The following is a 17,621-nucleotide window of genomic DNA, read 5'->3' as shown; positions in this document are numbered from 1 at the left end:
CTACAACCATAGTATTTACCAGCAACATAAAGTGAAACAGAGGCAGAGGTGTCCTGCCACAGTCAGTAACAAATAAACAGAAAACAGTAGTGGTCAAATACAAATAAGGCAACAAGAGAAGTATCCTACACTTCTCTTTTGTAAATTAAATCTGAACAGCCTATATGGGCATCTACATCAACTATATGATTTGCCTGAGAAGCTGGACAGGACAAAAAAAAAAAAAAAAGGATATATTTTTATTTTTATTTTATTTTTTTTAATTTGTGGCGGACGTAATTCTTTCGTGGCGGGCCGCCACAAATAAATGAATGTGTGGGAAACACTGTATACACTAGACATGCGCGAATAGGCAATTATTTCATCTGCAACCGCATCACAAAAGTCGTCATCCACCCGCCATCCACCCGAACTAACATTTTATCAAAACCACAACCGCCCGCCACCCGCCACCCACCCGTTGTTATATATCTAATATAGACGATGCAAGGCATTAGTGAGGTTAGAAGCAGAGACATTCAATGCGTGCCACGCATTAATATCTCTTGGCCACGCATTAGAGGCTAAGAGATATTAATGCGTGATAATATTATTTATCATTATTATAATATTATTGTCATTTCCATTAAGAAAGTGTTGACTATTATTTTTTTTTTCCCTGGTCTTTAGTATTCCCTTTTTTAGTTTGTCGCGTACCAGGTTTGCTGCCGGCGTTGCCATCTTTTTATTTTTTTCTTCTTCTTCTTCTGTTGTGTTGTGCTGTGTCACGCCAAATTTCTTCACCCAACAAAATCCCCCCCCCATTTACTTCCGTGGTCATGTTTCCTCTTACGTCATTGACAGCGATGGATAGCACTTTGGCTTTGACTGCCCGTCGCTGGAAGGATACTTCGTCTTTGACAGCTGCTGGAATCTGAAGAAATCGATTATTGTTTTTGTTTTTTTGTACAGGCGCGAAACAGGACAGTCGCGTGCCGGTTAAGGACCCCCGGCAACTTTGTGATTTTATTGGACGCAGCCCCGGAAGTAAATGGGGGGAAGGCTTTTGTAGGGGGGAAGAAATTTGTCGTGCAGCAGTGCCTGATGAATAATTGCCTGTTTCAAAGAGTGCTGCTCGTTTTTCGTATGTGGGTAACAACATTTAACTATGTATATATATTTTCGAATTGGTTCAACCGCCACCCGCCCGAATCTATTTAAAATCTATTTTTTTTGTCATGCATCCGCCCGACCCGCGGATTATCCGCGGACTCCGCGGTTGTGTCCGCAAACCGCGCATCTCTAATATATGCTATCAGCATAATACAGCAGTGTTTCCCACACATTCATTTATTTGTGGCGGCCTGCAACGAAACAATTACGTCCGCCACAAATAAAAATAAAAATAAAATTTTTTTATTTTTTATTTTTTTGTCCTGTCCAGCTTTTTAGGCAAATCATATAGTTGATGTAGATGCCCATATAGGCTGTTCAGATTTACTTTACAAAAGAGAAGTGTAGGATACTTCTCTTGTTGCCTTATTTGTATTTGACCACTACTGTTTTCTGTTTATTTGTTACTGACTGTGGCAGGACACCTCTGCCTCTGTTTCACTTTATGTTGCTGGTAAATAATATGGTTGTAGTAGTAGGCTAAAGTTAAATTATTTAGTATGCACTAATTAAAGGGGCAGAGCTTTAAGAGACATTTTAGCTTTTATATTTTATAAGATATATTTTTTGTAAGAACCACAATTAATAAATATATTTCAGTGGATAACTTATTGTTCAAATCTGTATATAAATATGTACATAAAGTGTTGTAATTATATTGTAAAATGGATGGATGGATGGTTGTTTAAAACAAAACTGTTATTATTAATTAGTAAGTATACATTTTTGAGCCTTTTTAGAGAAAATCATATCATTGTAGTAAATTATGCAAATTACTCGATGATGTCATGGTGACCACGCCCATAGCCACGCCCCCACCGCCACAGGTATCATGGCAGTTTATGGGAAACACTGTACAGTCATCACACAAGTTAATCATCAGAGTATATACATTGAATTATTTACATTATTTACAATCCGGGGGGTAGGAAGTGGAGGGGGTTGGGGCAAGGGGTTTAGGTTTGGTTGATATCAGCACTTTGGTCATCAACAATTGCATCATCAGAGAAATGGACATTGAAACAGTGTAGGTCTGACTTGGTAGGATATGTACAGCAAGTAGTGAACAACCTTTAAAGGCCTACTGAAAGCCACTACTACCAACCACGCAGTCTGATAGTTTATACATCAATGATGAAATCTTAACATTGCAACACATGCCAATACGACCGGGTTAACTTATAAAGTGACATTTTAAAATTCCCGCCACACTTCCGGTTGAAAAACTCCTTTGGATATGATTTATGCGCGTGACGTCACAAAATGATGGTTGGACCCCATCGGACCCGATAGAAAAGCCTCTTGTTTTCTTTGACAAAATTCCACAGTATTCTGGACATCTGTGTTGGTGAATCTTTTGTAATTTGTTTAATGAACAATGGAGGCTGCAAAGAAGAACGTTGTAGGTGGGATCGATCGGTGTATTAGCGGCTAAGTACAATACTTACAGCAACACAACAAGGACTACTTACTACGCCTAGCCGATGCTTACCGCCAAACCCACGGATGAAGTCCTTCGTCGCGCCGTCGATCGCTGGAACGCAGGTGAGCACGGCTGTTGATGAGCAGATGAGGGCTGGCTGGCGTAGGTGGAGCGCTAATGTTTCATCATAGTTCTGTGAGGTCCGGTTGCTAAGTTGCTAAATTAGCCTTAGCGTCGTTAGCAACAGCATTTTTAACCCTTACCAGGCTGAGAATTTTTAACCGTGTAGTTACATGTACATGGTTTAATAGTATTGTTGATCTTCTGTCTATCCTTCCAGTCAGGGGTTTATTTATTTTGTTTCTATCTTCATTTGAGAACGATGCTATCACGTTAGCTCAGTAGCTAAGTGTGTCGCCGATGTATTGTCTTGGAGATAAAAGTCACTGTGAATGTCCATTTCGCGTGCTCGACTCTCATTTTCAAGAGGATATAGTATCCGAGGTGGTTTAAAATACAAATCCGTGATCCACAATAGAAAAAGGAGAGAGTGTGGAATCCAATGAGCCAGCTTGTACCTAAGTTACGGTCAGAGCGAAAAAAGATACGTCCTGCACTGCCTCTCAAGTCCTTCACTGTAACGTTCCTCATCTACGAATCTTTCATCCTCGCTCAAATTAATGGGGTAATCGTCACTTTCTCGGTCCAAATCTCTCTCGCTGCATTGTAAACAACGGGGAATTGTGAGGAATACTAGCTCCTGTGACGTCACGCTACTTCCGCTACAGGCAAGGCTTTTTTTTTTATCAGCGAGCAAAAGTTGCGAACTTTATCGTCGATTTTTCTCTACTAAATCCTTTCAGCAAAAATATGGCAATATCGCGAAATGATCAAGTATGACACATAGAATGGATCTGCTATTCCCGTTTAAATAAAAAAAAAAATCATTTCAGTAGGCCTTTAATTTGGTAATTCAATCTGTGACGTCATTTCCCCCTTTAAGCACGTCTTTGTCAGAACAGCCCGTTTTCGATCAATGGTGGCAGCCAGCCTTGTGTGCGTTGACAACTAAATACCACACCAATAACACACTCACACACACAAACCACAATTGCCCACAAGTGTCATCCACCTTTCAGCAATAAATATGATTAAAGTTAAAGTACCAATGATTGTCACACACACACTAGGTGTGACGAAATTATTCTCTGCATTTGACCCATCACCCTTGATCACCCCCTGGGAGGTGAGGGGAGCAGTGGGCAGCAGCGGTGGCCGCGCCAAGGGAATCATTTTTGGTGATTTAACCCCCAATCCCAACCCTTGATGCTGAGTGCCAAGCAGGGAGGTAATGGCTCCCATTTTTATAGTCTTTGGTATGACTCGGCCGGGGTTTGAACTCACAACCTACCGTTCTCAGGGCGGACACTCTAACCACTAGGCCACTGAGTAGAATTCTCTGGCCGGAATCCGTCCATCGTGTCCCAACTCTAAACGAACTACTATCCCTTCCTTACATGAGATCAGTAGGTTGGTGTTAATGTTCAATCTATCCAGGTAAAAAATTTCAGGTACATTTTTATACTTAGCAAACTCATCCCGCGGGCCAGATAAAACCTGTTAGCGGGGCTGATGCGGCCCTCGGGCCGTACGTTTGTCACACCTGGTGTAACGTTTAATTTGGTCTGCTATTCTTATTTAAGTGTGGAAATGAGTGAACGTTATACAGTAATTATTAGAGATGTCCGATAATATCGGACTGCCGATATTATCGGCCGATAAATGCTTTAAAATGTAATATCGGAAATTATCGGTATCGGTTTCAAAAGTAAAATGTATGACTTTTTAAAACGCCGCTGTGTACACGGACGTAGGGAGAAGTACAGAGCGCCAATAAACCTTAAAGGCACTGTCCTTGCGTGCCGGCACAGTCACATAATATACGACTTTTCACACACACAAGTGAATGTAACGCATACTTGGTCAACAGCCATACAGGTCACACTGAGGGTGGCCGTATAAACAACTTTAACACTGTTGCAAATATGCGCCACACTGTGAACCCACACCAAACAAGAATGAAAAACACATTTCGGGAGAATATCCGCACCATAACACAACAGAACAAATACCCAGAACCTCTTGCCACCCTCAGTGTGACCTGTATGGTTGTTGACCAAGTATGCATTACATTTACTTGTGTGTGTGAAAAGCCGTAGATATTATGTGACTGTGCCGGCATGCAAAGGCAGTGCCTTTAAGGTTTATTGGCACTCTGTACTTCTCCCTACGTCCGTGTACACAGCGGCGTTTTAAAAAGTCATACAGTTTACTTTTGAAACCGATACCGATAATTTCCGATATTACATTTCAAAGCATTTATCGGCAGCCCGATATCATCGGACATCTCTACCCCGCATACTTTCACTTCTCAGTATGCGGCCCCCCACTGTCAAAAGTTTGGACACCCATGGAACGACAGCGTCGGACTGCGGACTCGCGCAAAGCACTTTGGGCAAATCTTTACCTTATATGGATAATCCGCTGATGTCACAAATTGTGCAAGTTCCCAACGGCTCGTTTGGAGGAAGCATGGAGGAAGCGACAAACTCTGCATGACTGTCGGGAGTCGGGGTGCTAACATGACAATGTGCCTCATTTCATTCAAAATGACAAAAATAACCCAAAACATGAAGAAAAAAAGAAAAAAATATATATATCAATCTCATCACTTTAGTATCGTTTATATACTGATATTACAGTAGGTATCGATTGTATCGACATCTGGATCGATCACTTTACATTGAAGCTTTAGCTTAACCATTCCTTTCCCTCCAGTCCTCCAGTGATAACGATACTTGGACAAAACTTACTTGATTTCACGCCATGGTGGTGATGAGTAGTAGCTTCGAAGACGCTTCGCACGGCGGATAGACGACGCGTTCGTGGCAGCTCGCCCCTAAATGGGAGCCGGTGTTGTGGCGAGACGTGCCCCCTCCTAGAACCGCTGCAACGAGGAGTATGGGATGTTAAGAATCTCTTTTGAAGGAGGCTTTCCCACGCAGCCTTGCCGCGTAGTCTCAGTCCCTGCACTTTATTGTGACATCATCAAGAACAATGACGTCATCGCGCTCGTGCTGTGCATTAAAGACATGACACAGGTCGTACAAAGTCGACCTTTTCCGCAAACACGCCGGCGCCGCGCAACAACACTTCGGAGTGATGTTTTCTATCCGGCGGGAAACTCGGTTTGGTATCGGCGATACCGGTCCGAGATCGATACTTTGTGCAAATATCCCTAAGTTGTGTATTTTCAAATGATAACATTTCTGTCAAAACAACAGTAAAAATTTAAGAAAAAGCACAAAATAGAAAAAAATAAATACATTTTTTAACTAATAATAATATTCTTAGTCACCTATACCACAAAGTTGTGTCTTTACATAAATATTATATCTTTTAAAACATTTTTTATAATAAAAAATATCAAAAGGGCCCCAACATACTTGACTTTTCGGTACTTTTCTCTGTGGGAAGAAGTTTACACAGCCTTGATCTAAAATATTACAAACTCTCAAAATAAACATAAAATATACTTAAAAAACAACAGTAAAAATGTAAGAAAAAGAGCAAAACATTATTTCATTTTTTTACATTTTTAAACTAAAAACTAATAATAGTATACTTAGTCACCTAATAATTTGTTTAAAATTTTTTTTTATAATAAAATAAGCATCAAAATGTCCCCAACATACTTGACTTTTCAGTAAGCGGTCCTTGGTAAATAAAATAAGTTTACACACCCCTGATCAAAATAAAAATAAAATATACTTAAAATATGAACAAAGATCATTAAAAATAAAATTATACTAACTTGTGAATAAATTAAAAACATTACAACAGCCATAATAAACACTGGTAAATCTGTAAATGAACATGAATATTTTTGTACAGGCAGACTTTTTGACCCACTAGATTATGCAGTTACATAATCATGTGGTTATTATTTTTATTTTATTTTTTACTTGGGGAAAAAACAACAGTAACAATGTAAGAAAAAGGGAGCAACACATTTTTTTTATTTATTTTTAAACATTTTTTAACTAAAAACTAATAATAGTATACTTAGTCACCTAACACAAAGTTGTGTCTTTAAATATATATGATATTTGTTTTTAACATTTTTTTATAATAAAAAAAACCCATCAAAATGTCCCCAACATACTTGACTTTTCAGTAAGTGGTCCTTGGTAAAAGAAGTTTACACACCCCTGATCTAAAATATTACAAACTCTCAAAATAAAAATAAAATATAAACAAAGTTTAGTTAATTCATTAAAAATTCAATAATACTAACTTATGAATTACTTTTTAAAATTACAACAGCCATAATAAACACTGTTAAATGTGCAAATGAACGTGAATATTTTGTACAGGCAGACTTTTTGACACATTAGATTATGCAGTTACACAATTATATTATTATTATTATTTCATTTTATTTTTACTTGGGGAAAACCAGTAAAAATGTAACAAAAAGAGCTAAGAATTGAAAAAAAAAATACTTTTTTACACTAATAACTAATAATAGTATTCTTAGTCACCTGTAACACAAAGTTGTGTCTTTAAATATATATAATATTTGTTTGTAACATTTTTTAGAATAAAAAAATCATCAAAATGTCCCCAACATACTTGACTTTTCAGTAAGCGGTCCTTGGTAAAAAAAAGTTTACACACCGCTGATCTAAAATATTACAAACTCTCAAAATAAAAATTCAATATAAACAAAGTTTAGTTAGTTTATTAAAAATTTAATAATACTAACTTATGAATTCTTTTTTTTAAATTAAAACAGCCATAATAAACACTGTTAAATGTGCAAAGGAACATGAATATTTTTGTACAGGCAGACTTTTTAACACACTAGATTATGCAGTTACACAATTATATTATTATTATTATTTCATTTTATTTTTACATGGGGAAAAACAGTAAAAATGTAACAAAAAGAGCTAAGAATTGAAAAAAAAATACTTTTTTAAACTGATAACTAATAATGGTATTCTTAGTCACCTATAACACAAAGTTGTGTCTTTAAATATATATAATATTTGTTTTTAACATTTTTTATAATAAAAAAATCATCAAAATGTCCCCAACATACTTGACTTTTCAATAAGCGGTCCCTGGTAAAAGAAGTTTACACACCCCTGATCTAAAATATTACAAATTCTCAAAATAAAAAATAAATATAAACAAAGTTTAGTTAATTCATTAAAAATTCAATAATACTAACTTATGAATTACTTTTTAAAATTACAACAGCCATAATAAACACTGTTAAATGTGCAAAGGAACATGAATATTTTTGTACAGGCAGACTTTTTAAAACACTAGATTATGCAGTTACACAATTATATTATTATTATTTCATTTTATTTTTACATGGGGAAAAACAGTAAAAATGTAATAAAAAGAGCTAACAATTGAAAAAAAATGACTTTTTTACACTAATAACTAATAATAGTATTCTTATTAATCCAACATTGTGTCTTTAAATATATATAATAACTCTAAAATTTTTCATAATAAAAAAAAAGGTGTGTGTACACACATCTATATATATATATATATATACATCTATATATATATATATATATATATATATATATATATATATATATATATATATATATATATATATATATATATAGATGTGTGTGTATATATACTTGACTTTTCAGTAAGGGCCCTTGGTGGAAGAAGTTTAACTGAAACATATAAGTTTTATGTTTGGAGTTGACTGTAGCAACACTGCCCCCTAGTGTCCAGTCCAAATACTTCTTAAGTTTGGTGTTCCTTCTGTTTTGACGGCAGTATGTGGTCACTCCATTAGGGACACCCACGCAAGGTCATCCGAATCAGGAACTGGACAACAGCGCAACACACTTCCTGCCTTCACAATAATGGCACGGTGTGTCACGTCCGGTCTGACGGCGCTAACAAAATAAAGGTTTCAAAAAAGTACCTTGTACAAGTATATAATGTACTTATTTACACAATTATGATGTTTTGACCTAAAACAAGATGTATTTATTGCACCAATAAATGTGAGGATTTTTGCGCGCTAACATTTTATGCTGGCTTTTACGTTAGTTTTGTATCTTTAAACCTAAAAATCATGGTTTTTGATATGTGGCGCCATCTTGGAAGTATGCTAACGTCTTTTGCATTAGCATGCTAACATTTTATGCTAGCTTTGTATCCTTAAATCTAAAAATCATGGTTTTTGATACGTAGCGCCATCTTGGAAGTATGCTAACGTCTTTTGTATTAGCATGCTAACATTTTATGCTAGCTTTGTATCCTTAAATCTAAAAATCATGGTTTTTGATACGTAGCGCCATCTTGGAAGTATGCTAACGTCTCTTATATTAGAATGCTAATATTTTATGCTACCTTTTTAGCTAGTTTTGTATCTTTGGACCTAAAAATCACTTTTCTGTTTCATGCCCTTTTTGTCAAATAAAACTTTATTTATGGCAAACAGAAAATATGTCAAAGTGTAATATTTGATGTGAAGTAATTAGAGCTTTGAATATGTCAGTAATTCATAACACTGATTTAGATTCATTATTTTTTAAGCAATGAGTTTTAAAGAATGGCAAAATTACAACTTTTTTTGGTTAAATTTCACCGGTTCGCTCTTTTATTGCACTTTAGTTTTATTGTGAAAGTGTTTTCAGAATGCACGAGGGTGGGATGTAAAGAAGAAGAAAACATGCAAACAGTTGCTGGTTTATTATCAAAAGTCAAGGCAGCCAACGTGTGACGACTGGTTCGGCCAGAAGGTGGTCCTCGCACACAGGACCGGGTCTGACCAGGTTTTAGTGTTCCATAAACTGTCAATGATTTGCTGTTGCCATGGCGACAAGAAGTCCACCAGCCAGGTTCAAAGGGTTTTCCAAAAGGCAGCTTTTAGAAGAGGCTGGCAGGTGAAACGGAGGCCACAGTCCCGTGCGACTGTTGTGTAGATAGTCGTGCCAAGTACAAACAGGCCACAGTCCAATGTGACTGTTGTGTAGATAGTCGTGCCAAGTACAAACAGGCCACAGTCCAATGTGACTGTTGTGTAGATAGTCGTGCCAAGTACAAACAGGCCACAGTCCAATGTGACTGTTGTGTAGATAGTTGTGCCAAGTACAAACGGAGGCTACAGTCCAATGTGACTGTTGTGTAGATAGTTGTGCCAAGTACAAACGGAGGCTACAGTCCAATGTGACTGTTGTGTAGATAGTTGTGCCAAGTACAAACGGAGGCCACGGTCCCGTGTGACTGTTGGGTAGAAAGTTGTGCCAAGTACCAAAATCTGCCGTCACCTCTGCACGCGGCCAAGCGTCTGCTTGCCGCGCCCGGCGCCCTTCTGGCCGCCCCCTCTCCTCCTCGCCGTGTCCGGTGGTGGTGGCGGCGGCTGGCCGGCCTGGCGCCGGTGCCTGCCCTTGGCCTCGGGCTCGGAGTCGCTGAGCTCCAGGTCTGGGCAGTAGCCGTCGCTGTCGTGGCACAGGCGGGTGTTGTTGGCCTGGTGTTCCGACACGGCCTTGGGCCAAAGTCTCTCCTTCCGGCTCAGCTTGTCCGAGGCCCGCAGGTCCTCCGTGGTGCGGACCAAGTTCATGGTGGCCTCCTTGAAGGACCTGCCGAAGTGCTCCATGGCAGACTTGCCGAAAGCGCCCTTGTCCAAAGTCTGCTTGGGAGCGCCCGGCTCAGCGGGGGTCTGACACGAGCTGTCCTTCTGGGCCACCGCCTTCTCCGAGACGCCATTGGCGTTGGCTCGCTCCTGTTCAGATCTGCCGTTGGACGAGTGGCCGTGGAGCGCGGCGTGCAGCGTCAGCGGTTTTCCCGTCGGCTTGACGCCCGACGCCGAGCCCGCCAGGCGCCCGTTGGCCCGCTCCTCCCTGTGGGCGTGTCCGTGCAGCTGCGGCTTGCCCTGGCCCAAGCCCTCGCTGGGGCGCTCCGCGACGTTCCCGCTGTTGTCCGGGCACAGAGGCCCGTTGGCGGACTTGGAGGCGGGCAAAGCCGAGGACTTGGGCATCTTTAGCTTCAAGGTGATCCTGGGAGGAGGCCGGAACAGGAGACTCTCCACTGGGACGCACGCGGCCAGGCCTTGGGGCACACAAACACAACGTGAGCAGCAATAAAGCACGATTCATGATCATTATTTGGATTGACACCATTGATACCGTTTAGTTATTGTGCCAGCAAAACCCCACTTAAAGAATAACTGGATATAAACAAGTAAAATAGATCATAGTAACAATACATTGAAAAAATAGCAATAAAGCACAGTTCATGATCATTATTTGGATTGACACCATTAAAACCTCTAAAGCAGGGGTGTCAAACGTACGGCCCGAGGGCCGGATCAGGCCCGCAAACAGGTTTTATCCGGCCCGCGGGATGAGTTTGCTAAGTACAAAAATGTACCTGAAATTTTTGAATGAGAGAAACAGCTGTTCTAAATGTGTCCACTAGATGTCGCAATAGCAATTCTCTGTATCTTTGTAGAGGATGCTACATATGTACAAAATAAACCACTTATGTTAGTACATCAGTCAAAGAAAATGATCAAACTACATATATAACATACTGTCATTTGATTTTGATATAAGTTTTGTATCTTGATAGATTGAAAATTAACACCAATGAGTTGACTGATGAACATTATCACAATTTATTCAGAAAATAAAAATAACGACAAATAAAGTATATATACTATTAACCGCAATAGGTAATTGAAAAAAACAAAAAAAACAACATTATGATTTGTACAATATCAGAATGTGTTTGTACTATTTTCAAACAAAGAAAATAATCTGAAGTTGTCTTTATTTTTAAGTTATCGTGCCATGATTTTACCAGTCCGGCCCACTTGGGAGTACTTTTTTCTCCATGTGGCCCCCGATCTAAAATGAGTTTGACACCCCTGCTCTAAAGGCTTAGTGGCCACATGCATGGACAGTGAAGTGAAGTGAAGTGAATTACATTTATATAGCGCTTTTTCTCAAGTGACTCAAAGCGCTTTACATTGTGAAACCCAATATCTAAGTTACATTTAAACCAGTGTGGGTGGCACTGGGAGCAGGTGGGTAAAGTGTCTTGCCCAAGGACACAACGGCAGTGACTAGGATGGCGGAAGCGGGGATCGAACCTGCAACCCTCAAGTTGCTGGCACGGCCGCTCTACCAACCGAGCTATACCGTCCCTAAGACGGCATTCTTTATAGCACTTTTTAGCTCTTATTTCAAAAATTGTGTACACTGCTGAATTGGGGTCTTATGGCCACTTATGTGGACACTTATACTGCCATCTGGTGGTGTCAGAAGAGTGTAACATACAATGGAATTTGGGGGAAAAAAGTGTAAAAATAAGAATTAGCGTGTCACTAAACATGAAGTTTGTGTACTTATGGACTAAAAGATGATTCTTAGTTTTTATTCTAATTAGGGTCCAATAAGCCCAAATAGCAAAGAGAAATAAAAAAAGCATGTAAACAAACAACTTGGGCCTTAAGAGGTTAATACCGTTTAGTTATTGTGCCAGCAAAACTCCACTTAAAGAATAACTGCATATAAACAAGTAAAATAGATCATAGTAATCAATACATTGAAAAAATAGCAACAAAGCAGAGTTCATGATCATTATTTGGATTGACACCATTAATACTGTTTAGTTATTGTGCCAGCCAAACTGCACTTAAAAGAATAACTTGATATAAACAAGTAAAATAGATCAGAGTAACAATACATTGAAAAAATAGCAACAATGCAAAGTTCATAATCATTATTTGGATTGACATTAATACCCCCATAAAACTCCACTTGTAAAGAATAACTGGATATAAATAAGTAATAGTAACAATACGTTGAAAAAATTGCAATTACATTTTTTTAATGCAGTTTTTTTTACACTTATTCTGCCACATAGTGAGGTTTTTGTTTCATAAATAAAATGTGACCAAAATAAATCCTGGACTTTATTCCTGCGCTTTGAACCCGGCGGCTTATTTATAGATTGTTCTTCACTGACGGCCATAATGCAAAGAAAAAAAAACAAGGTGTGTTATTGTTTGTGCTACCGCGCCATTTTTTTTGGATGAGTTTGCTCACTGCATTGCGATCTTTTTAGACCGAGCTTTCAACCGGAAGTAGAGGTGCCGTTCCGTGCTTTGGCCGTCCATAGCGTTTCTACTCCAATGGATTCTTCATTTGTCACTCCAAGCAATGTAAGTTTTACGATATAACTAAAACTATTCTTACTTACTAAAACATCCCATGTGTGAAGGAGTGTTTTCATGCATTTCTGCACGAGCTAGCGTCGTTAGCATTAGCTAATATGCTAACGCATTTACGTATTATTGACGTAAGACGGCATTCTTTATAGTATTGTTTAGGGATGTCCGATAATGGCTTTTTGCCGATATCCGATATTGTCCAACTCTTTAATTACCGATACCGATATCAACCGATACCGATATCAACCGATATATACAGTCGTGGAATTAACACATAATTATGCCTAATTTGGACAACCAGGTATGGTGAAGATAAGGTACTTTAAAAAAATAAATTAAAAAAATAAAATAAGATAAATAAATTAAAAACATTTTCTTGAATAAAAAAGAAAGTAAAACAATATAAAAACAGTTACATTGAAACTAGTAATTAATGAAAATTAGTAAAATTAACTGTTAAAGGTTAGTACTATTAGTGGACCAGCAGCACGCACAATCATGTGTGCTTACGGACTGTATTCCTTGCAGACTGTATTGATATATATTGATATATAATGTAGGAACCAGAATATTAATAACAGAAAGAAACAACCCTTTTGTGTGAATGAGTGTGAATGGGTGTAAAAAAAACAAAAAAACAACGATACCGATAATAAAAAAAACGATACCGATAATTTCTGATACTACATTTTAACGCATTTATCGGCAGGCCGATATTATCGGACATTTCTAGTATTGTTTCAGTTTCACAAATTCCTCACAAAGTCCGTGACTTTTGTTTTGTTCGATCCGCCGTTTTACTGCCCTTTTTGGATACAATTAAGTTATGCAAAAATAAACATAAAATATTTCTGTGTAAATAACTCATTTCACAACGTTTATATCTGCGACTTATAGTCAGGTGTTTCTAATATATCGGAAAATAAATATATAAAATTTAGTGATTACAGCTTATATACACTCTGAAAATACTGTTTCGGTAGAAATTTCATGCGAATGTTGACGAACCAAAGCTGAACTGAAATGCTAACAGTTAGCATGCTGGCCAGATAGCATCAAGTAGCAAAAATATGAGCTAACAACAGCATGCTTACAGTTAGCATTAATGAAATCCCAAAATATGACATTATCAGTACCTGCTAAATTAGCTTAAAAAAAGGAAGGAGCTAGGATGCTAAAATGCTAACTGTAACCTGTATCAAGCAGCAGAATACTGTACATGAGTCTGAGGTGTAGCATTAGTTGAAATTGCTAGCATGCATCAAGTACACTTTATGACTGAAGTGTGCACCTACAAAGCTAGCATGCTAAAATGCTAAGTGTCAAGATGCAAGCTCACCTGCAGAGAGGTCGTGGCTCATGAGGGTGACGTGCAGGTTGAACATCTGCTCCTGGGCTTTACTCTGCAGCAGCTTCAGCTTCTCTCGGCGACTCACCATGTAGCACAGGTTCCTCACCTGCAGCACAACAACAATCAGAGAGGTTCCTCAATTGCAGCACAACAGCAATCACACAGGTTCCTCACCTGCGGCACAACAACAATCACACTGGTCCTCACCTGCGGCACAACAACAACAATCACACTGGTCCTCACCTGCGGCACAACAACAACAATCACACTGGTCCTCACCTGCGGCACAACAACAACAATCACACTGGTACTCACCTGCAGTACAACAGCAATTACACTCGTCCTCACCTGCAGTACAACAGCAATCACACTCGTCCTCACCTGGAGCACAACAGCAATCACACTCGTCCTCACCTGGAGCACAACAACAATCACACTCGCCCTCACCTGCAGCACAACAACAATCACACTCGTTCTTCACCTGCAACACAACAACAATCACACTCGTCCTCACCTGCAGCACAACAACAATCACACTCGCCCTCACCTGCAGCACAACAACAATCACACTCGTTCTTCACCTGCAACACAACAACAATCACACTCGTCCTCACCTGCAGCACAACAACAATCACACTCGTCCTCACCTGCAGCACAACAACAATCACACTCGTCCTCCTCACCTGCAGCACAACAACAATCACACTCGTCCTCACCTGCAGCACAACAACAATCACTCGTCGTCCTCACCTGCAGCACAACAACAATCACACTCGTCCTCACCTGCAGCACAACAACAATCACACTCGTTCTTCACCTGCAGCACAACAACAATCACTCGTCCTCACCTGCAGCACAACAACAATCACACTCGTCCTCCTCACCTGCAGCATAACAACATTTACACTTGTCCTCACCTGCAGCACAACAACAATCACACTTGTCCTCACCTGCAGCACAACAACAATCACACTCGTCCTCCTCACCTGCAGCACAACAACAATCACACTCGTCCTCACCTGCAGCACAACAACAATCACACTCGTCCTCAACTGCAGCACAACAGTCACACTTGTCCTCACCTGCAGCACAACAGTCACACTTGTCCTCACCTGCAGCACAACAGTCACACTTGTCCTCACCTGCAGCACAACAGTCACACTTGTCCTCACCTGCAGCACAACAATCACACTCGTCCTCACCTGCAGCATAACAACAATCACACTCGTCCTCGCCTGCAGCACAACAATTAAACTCGTCCTCACCTGCAGCACAACAACAATCACACTCGTCCTCACCTGCAGCACAACAACAACCACACTCGTCGTCCTCACCTGCAGCACAACAACAACCACACTCGCCGTCCTCACCTGCAGCACAACAACAACCACACTCGTCGTCCTCACCTGCAGCACAACAACAATCACACTCGTCCTCGTCTGCAGCACAACAATTAAACTCGTCCTCACCTGCAGCACAACAACAATCACACTCGTCCTCACGTGCAGCACAACAACCACACTCGTCGTCCTCACCTGCAGCACAACAACAACCACACTCGTCGTCCTCACCTGCAGCACAACAAAAACCACACTCGTCGTCCTCACCTGCAGCACAACAACAATCACACTCGTCGTCCTCACCTGCAGCACAACAACAATCACACTCGTCCTCACCTACATCACAACAACTACACTTGTCCTCACCTGCAGCACAACAATAATCACACTCGTCCTCCTCACCTGCAGCACAACAACAATCACACAACAATCAGGAGAAGGTGTCTCTCACCCTCTCCAGGTCCTGGCGCAGGTGCATGAACATGCGCATGCGGGTGTGGATGCTGTCCTGGTGGGGCTGCAGGACCAGGTTCTCCTCGTCCTCTTTGGGTGCCAGCAGGGCTCGGTTGAAGTTGCTCTTGCGCTTCATCTTCCAGTACTGGTAGATGAAGTCCACCAGACGCTGTGAGAGCGCCACGGCCCGAGACACCTCGTCGGGCTGCACCAGGGCGTAGAACTTCTCCTCCAGCTCCTGCAGCCGCTGAGCCCGCTGGCCCACCTTGGCAGAGTCGCAGGGCGCCTTGGGCCGCGCCGGGCTCAGACCCAGACCCGGCTCGCCCGCCTTGGGCTTGCTGTGCTTGAGGCAGTAGGACTTGAACTTGACCTCGTCGCCCTCGTCCAGGATGGTCTTCATCTCCAGGCTGTGCTCGAAGGCGCAGGTCACGTGGAACGGGGTGGTGCAGTTCTTCACCGAGCACTGGGAGGGGCCAGGAGACAGGAAGTGTGATAGTTGGGACACCGCCAAAATAAAAGTCAAACCAGAGGAGCGGTTTCTGACACGCTAACATTTGATGCTAGCTTTTTAGCTAGTTTTGTATCTTTGAACCTAAGAATCATGTTTTTTAATACATGGCGCCATCTTGGAAGTATGCTAATGTCTCTTGTATTAGCGTGCTAACATTTTAGCTAGTTTTCTATCTTTGAACCTAAGAATCATGTTTTTTAATACATGGCGCCATCTTGGAAGTATGCTAATGTCTCTTGTATTAGCGCGCTAACATTTGAGCTAGTTTTCTATCTTTGAACCTAAGAATCATGTTTTTTGATATGTGGCGCTGTCACGCCAAATGTCTTCTCTCTACAAAAACCTTCCCCCCCCTCATTTACTTCCGGGACTGCGTCCAATAAAATCACAAAGTTGCCGGGGGTCCTTAACCTGCACGTGACTGTCCTGTTTCGCGCCTGTACAAAAATAAACACAATAATCGCTTTCTTCAGATTCCGGCAGCTCTCAAAGACAAAGTATCCTTCCAGCGACGGGCAGTCAAAGCCGAAGTGCTATCGATCGCTGTCAATGACGTAAGAGGAATCATGACCACGGAAATGGGGGAGGGAAGGTTTTTGTAGAGGGAAGAAATTTGGCGTTACAGCGCCATCTTGGAAGTATGCTAACGTCTCTTGTATTAGCATGCTAACATTTTAGCTAGTTTTCTATCTTTGAACCTAAAAATCATGTTTTTTGATATGTGGCGCCATCTTGGAAGTATGCTAACGTCTCTTGTATTAGCATGCTAATAATTTCTGATATTTGTTTACTTACTTTGGTATTTTTGAACCTAAAAATCATGTTTCTTGATGCGTGGCGCCATCTTGTAAGTATGCTAACATCTATTGTATTAGCATGCTAACATTTGATGCTAGCTTTTTAGCTAGTTTTGTATCTTTAAACTTAAAAATCATGTTTTTTTTTAATACATGGCGCCATCTTGGAAGTATGCTAACATCTCTAGTATTAGCATGCTAACATTTTATGCTGGCTTTTTTTTTTAAGTTACTTTGGTATCTTTGAACTTAAAAATCATGTTTTTTGATACGTGGCGCCATCTTGGAAGTATGCTAACGTCT

The 17,621-nt window shown here is 40.3% G+C and overlaps 2 protein-coding genes across 2 annotated transcripts in view; both read right to left on the bottom strand.

The window, feature by feature from the left end:
- plcxd1 (phosphatidylinositol-specific phospholipase C, X domain containing 1) overlaps positions 1-5,589 on the bottom strand; it is a 32,848-nt gene extending 27,259 nt beyond the window's left edge. The window contains exon 1 of the mRNA XM_062039310.1: positions 5,449-5,589. The gene's annotated coding sequence lies outside the window, so the exon portion shown is untranslated. The remainder of the gene's footprint in view (positions 1-5,448) is intronic.
- Positions 5,590-9,364: 3,775 nt separating this feature from the next.
- jade3 (jade family PHD finger 3) overlaps positions 9,365-17,621 on the bottom strand; it is a 42,028-nt gene continuing 33,771 nt past the window's right edge. Inside the window, exons 10-12 of the mRNA XM_062039306.1 lie at positions 16,009-16,473; positions 14,206-14,323; positions 9,365-10,738 (exon numbers count right to left, since the gene is read on the bottom strand). Coding sequence (XP_061895290.1) covers positions 9,954-10,738; positions 14,206-14,323; positions 16,009-16,473 — 1,368 coding nt within the window. The 3' untranslated portion in view covers positions 9,365-9,953. The remainder of the gene's footprint in view (positions 10,739-14,205; positions 14,324-16,008; positions 16,474-17,621) is intronic.

This window comes from Entelurus aequoreus, linkage group LG27, assembly GCF_033978785.1.
Source record: "Entelurus aequoreus isolate RoL-2023_Sb linkage group LG27, RoL_Eaeq_v1.1, whole genome shotgun sequence".
NCBI classification, from domain to species: Eukaryota; Metazoa; Chordata; class Actinopteri; order Syngnathiformes; family Syngnathidae; genus Entelurus; species Entelurus aequoreus.
The sequence above is the reverse complement of the archived record's forward strand: the minus strand, read 5'-3'. Positions and strand labels throughout refer to the sequence as shown.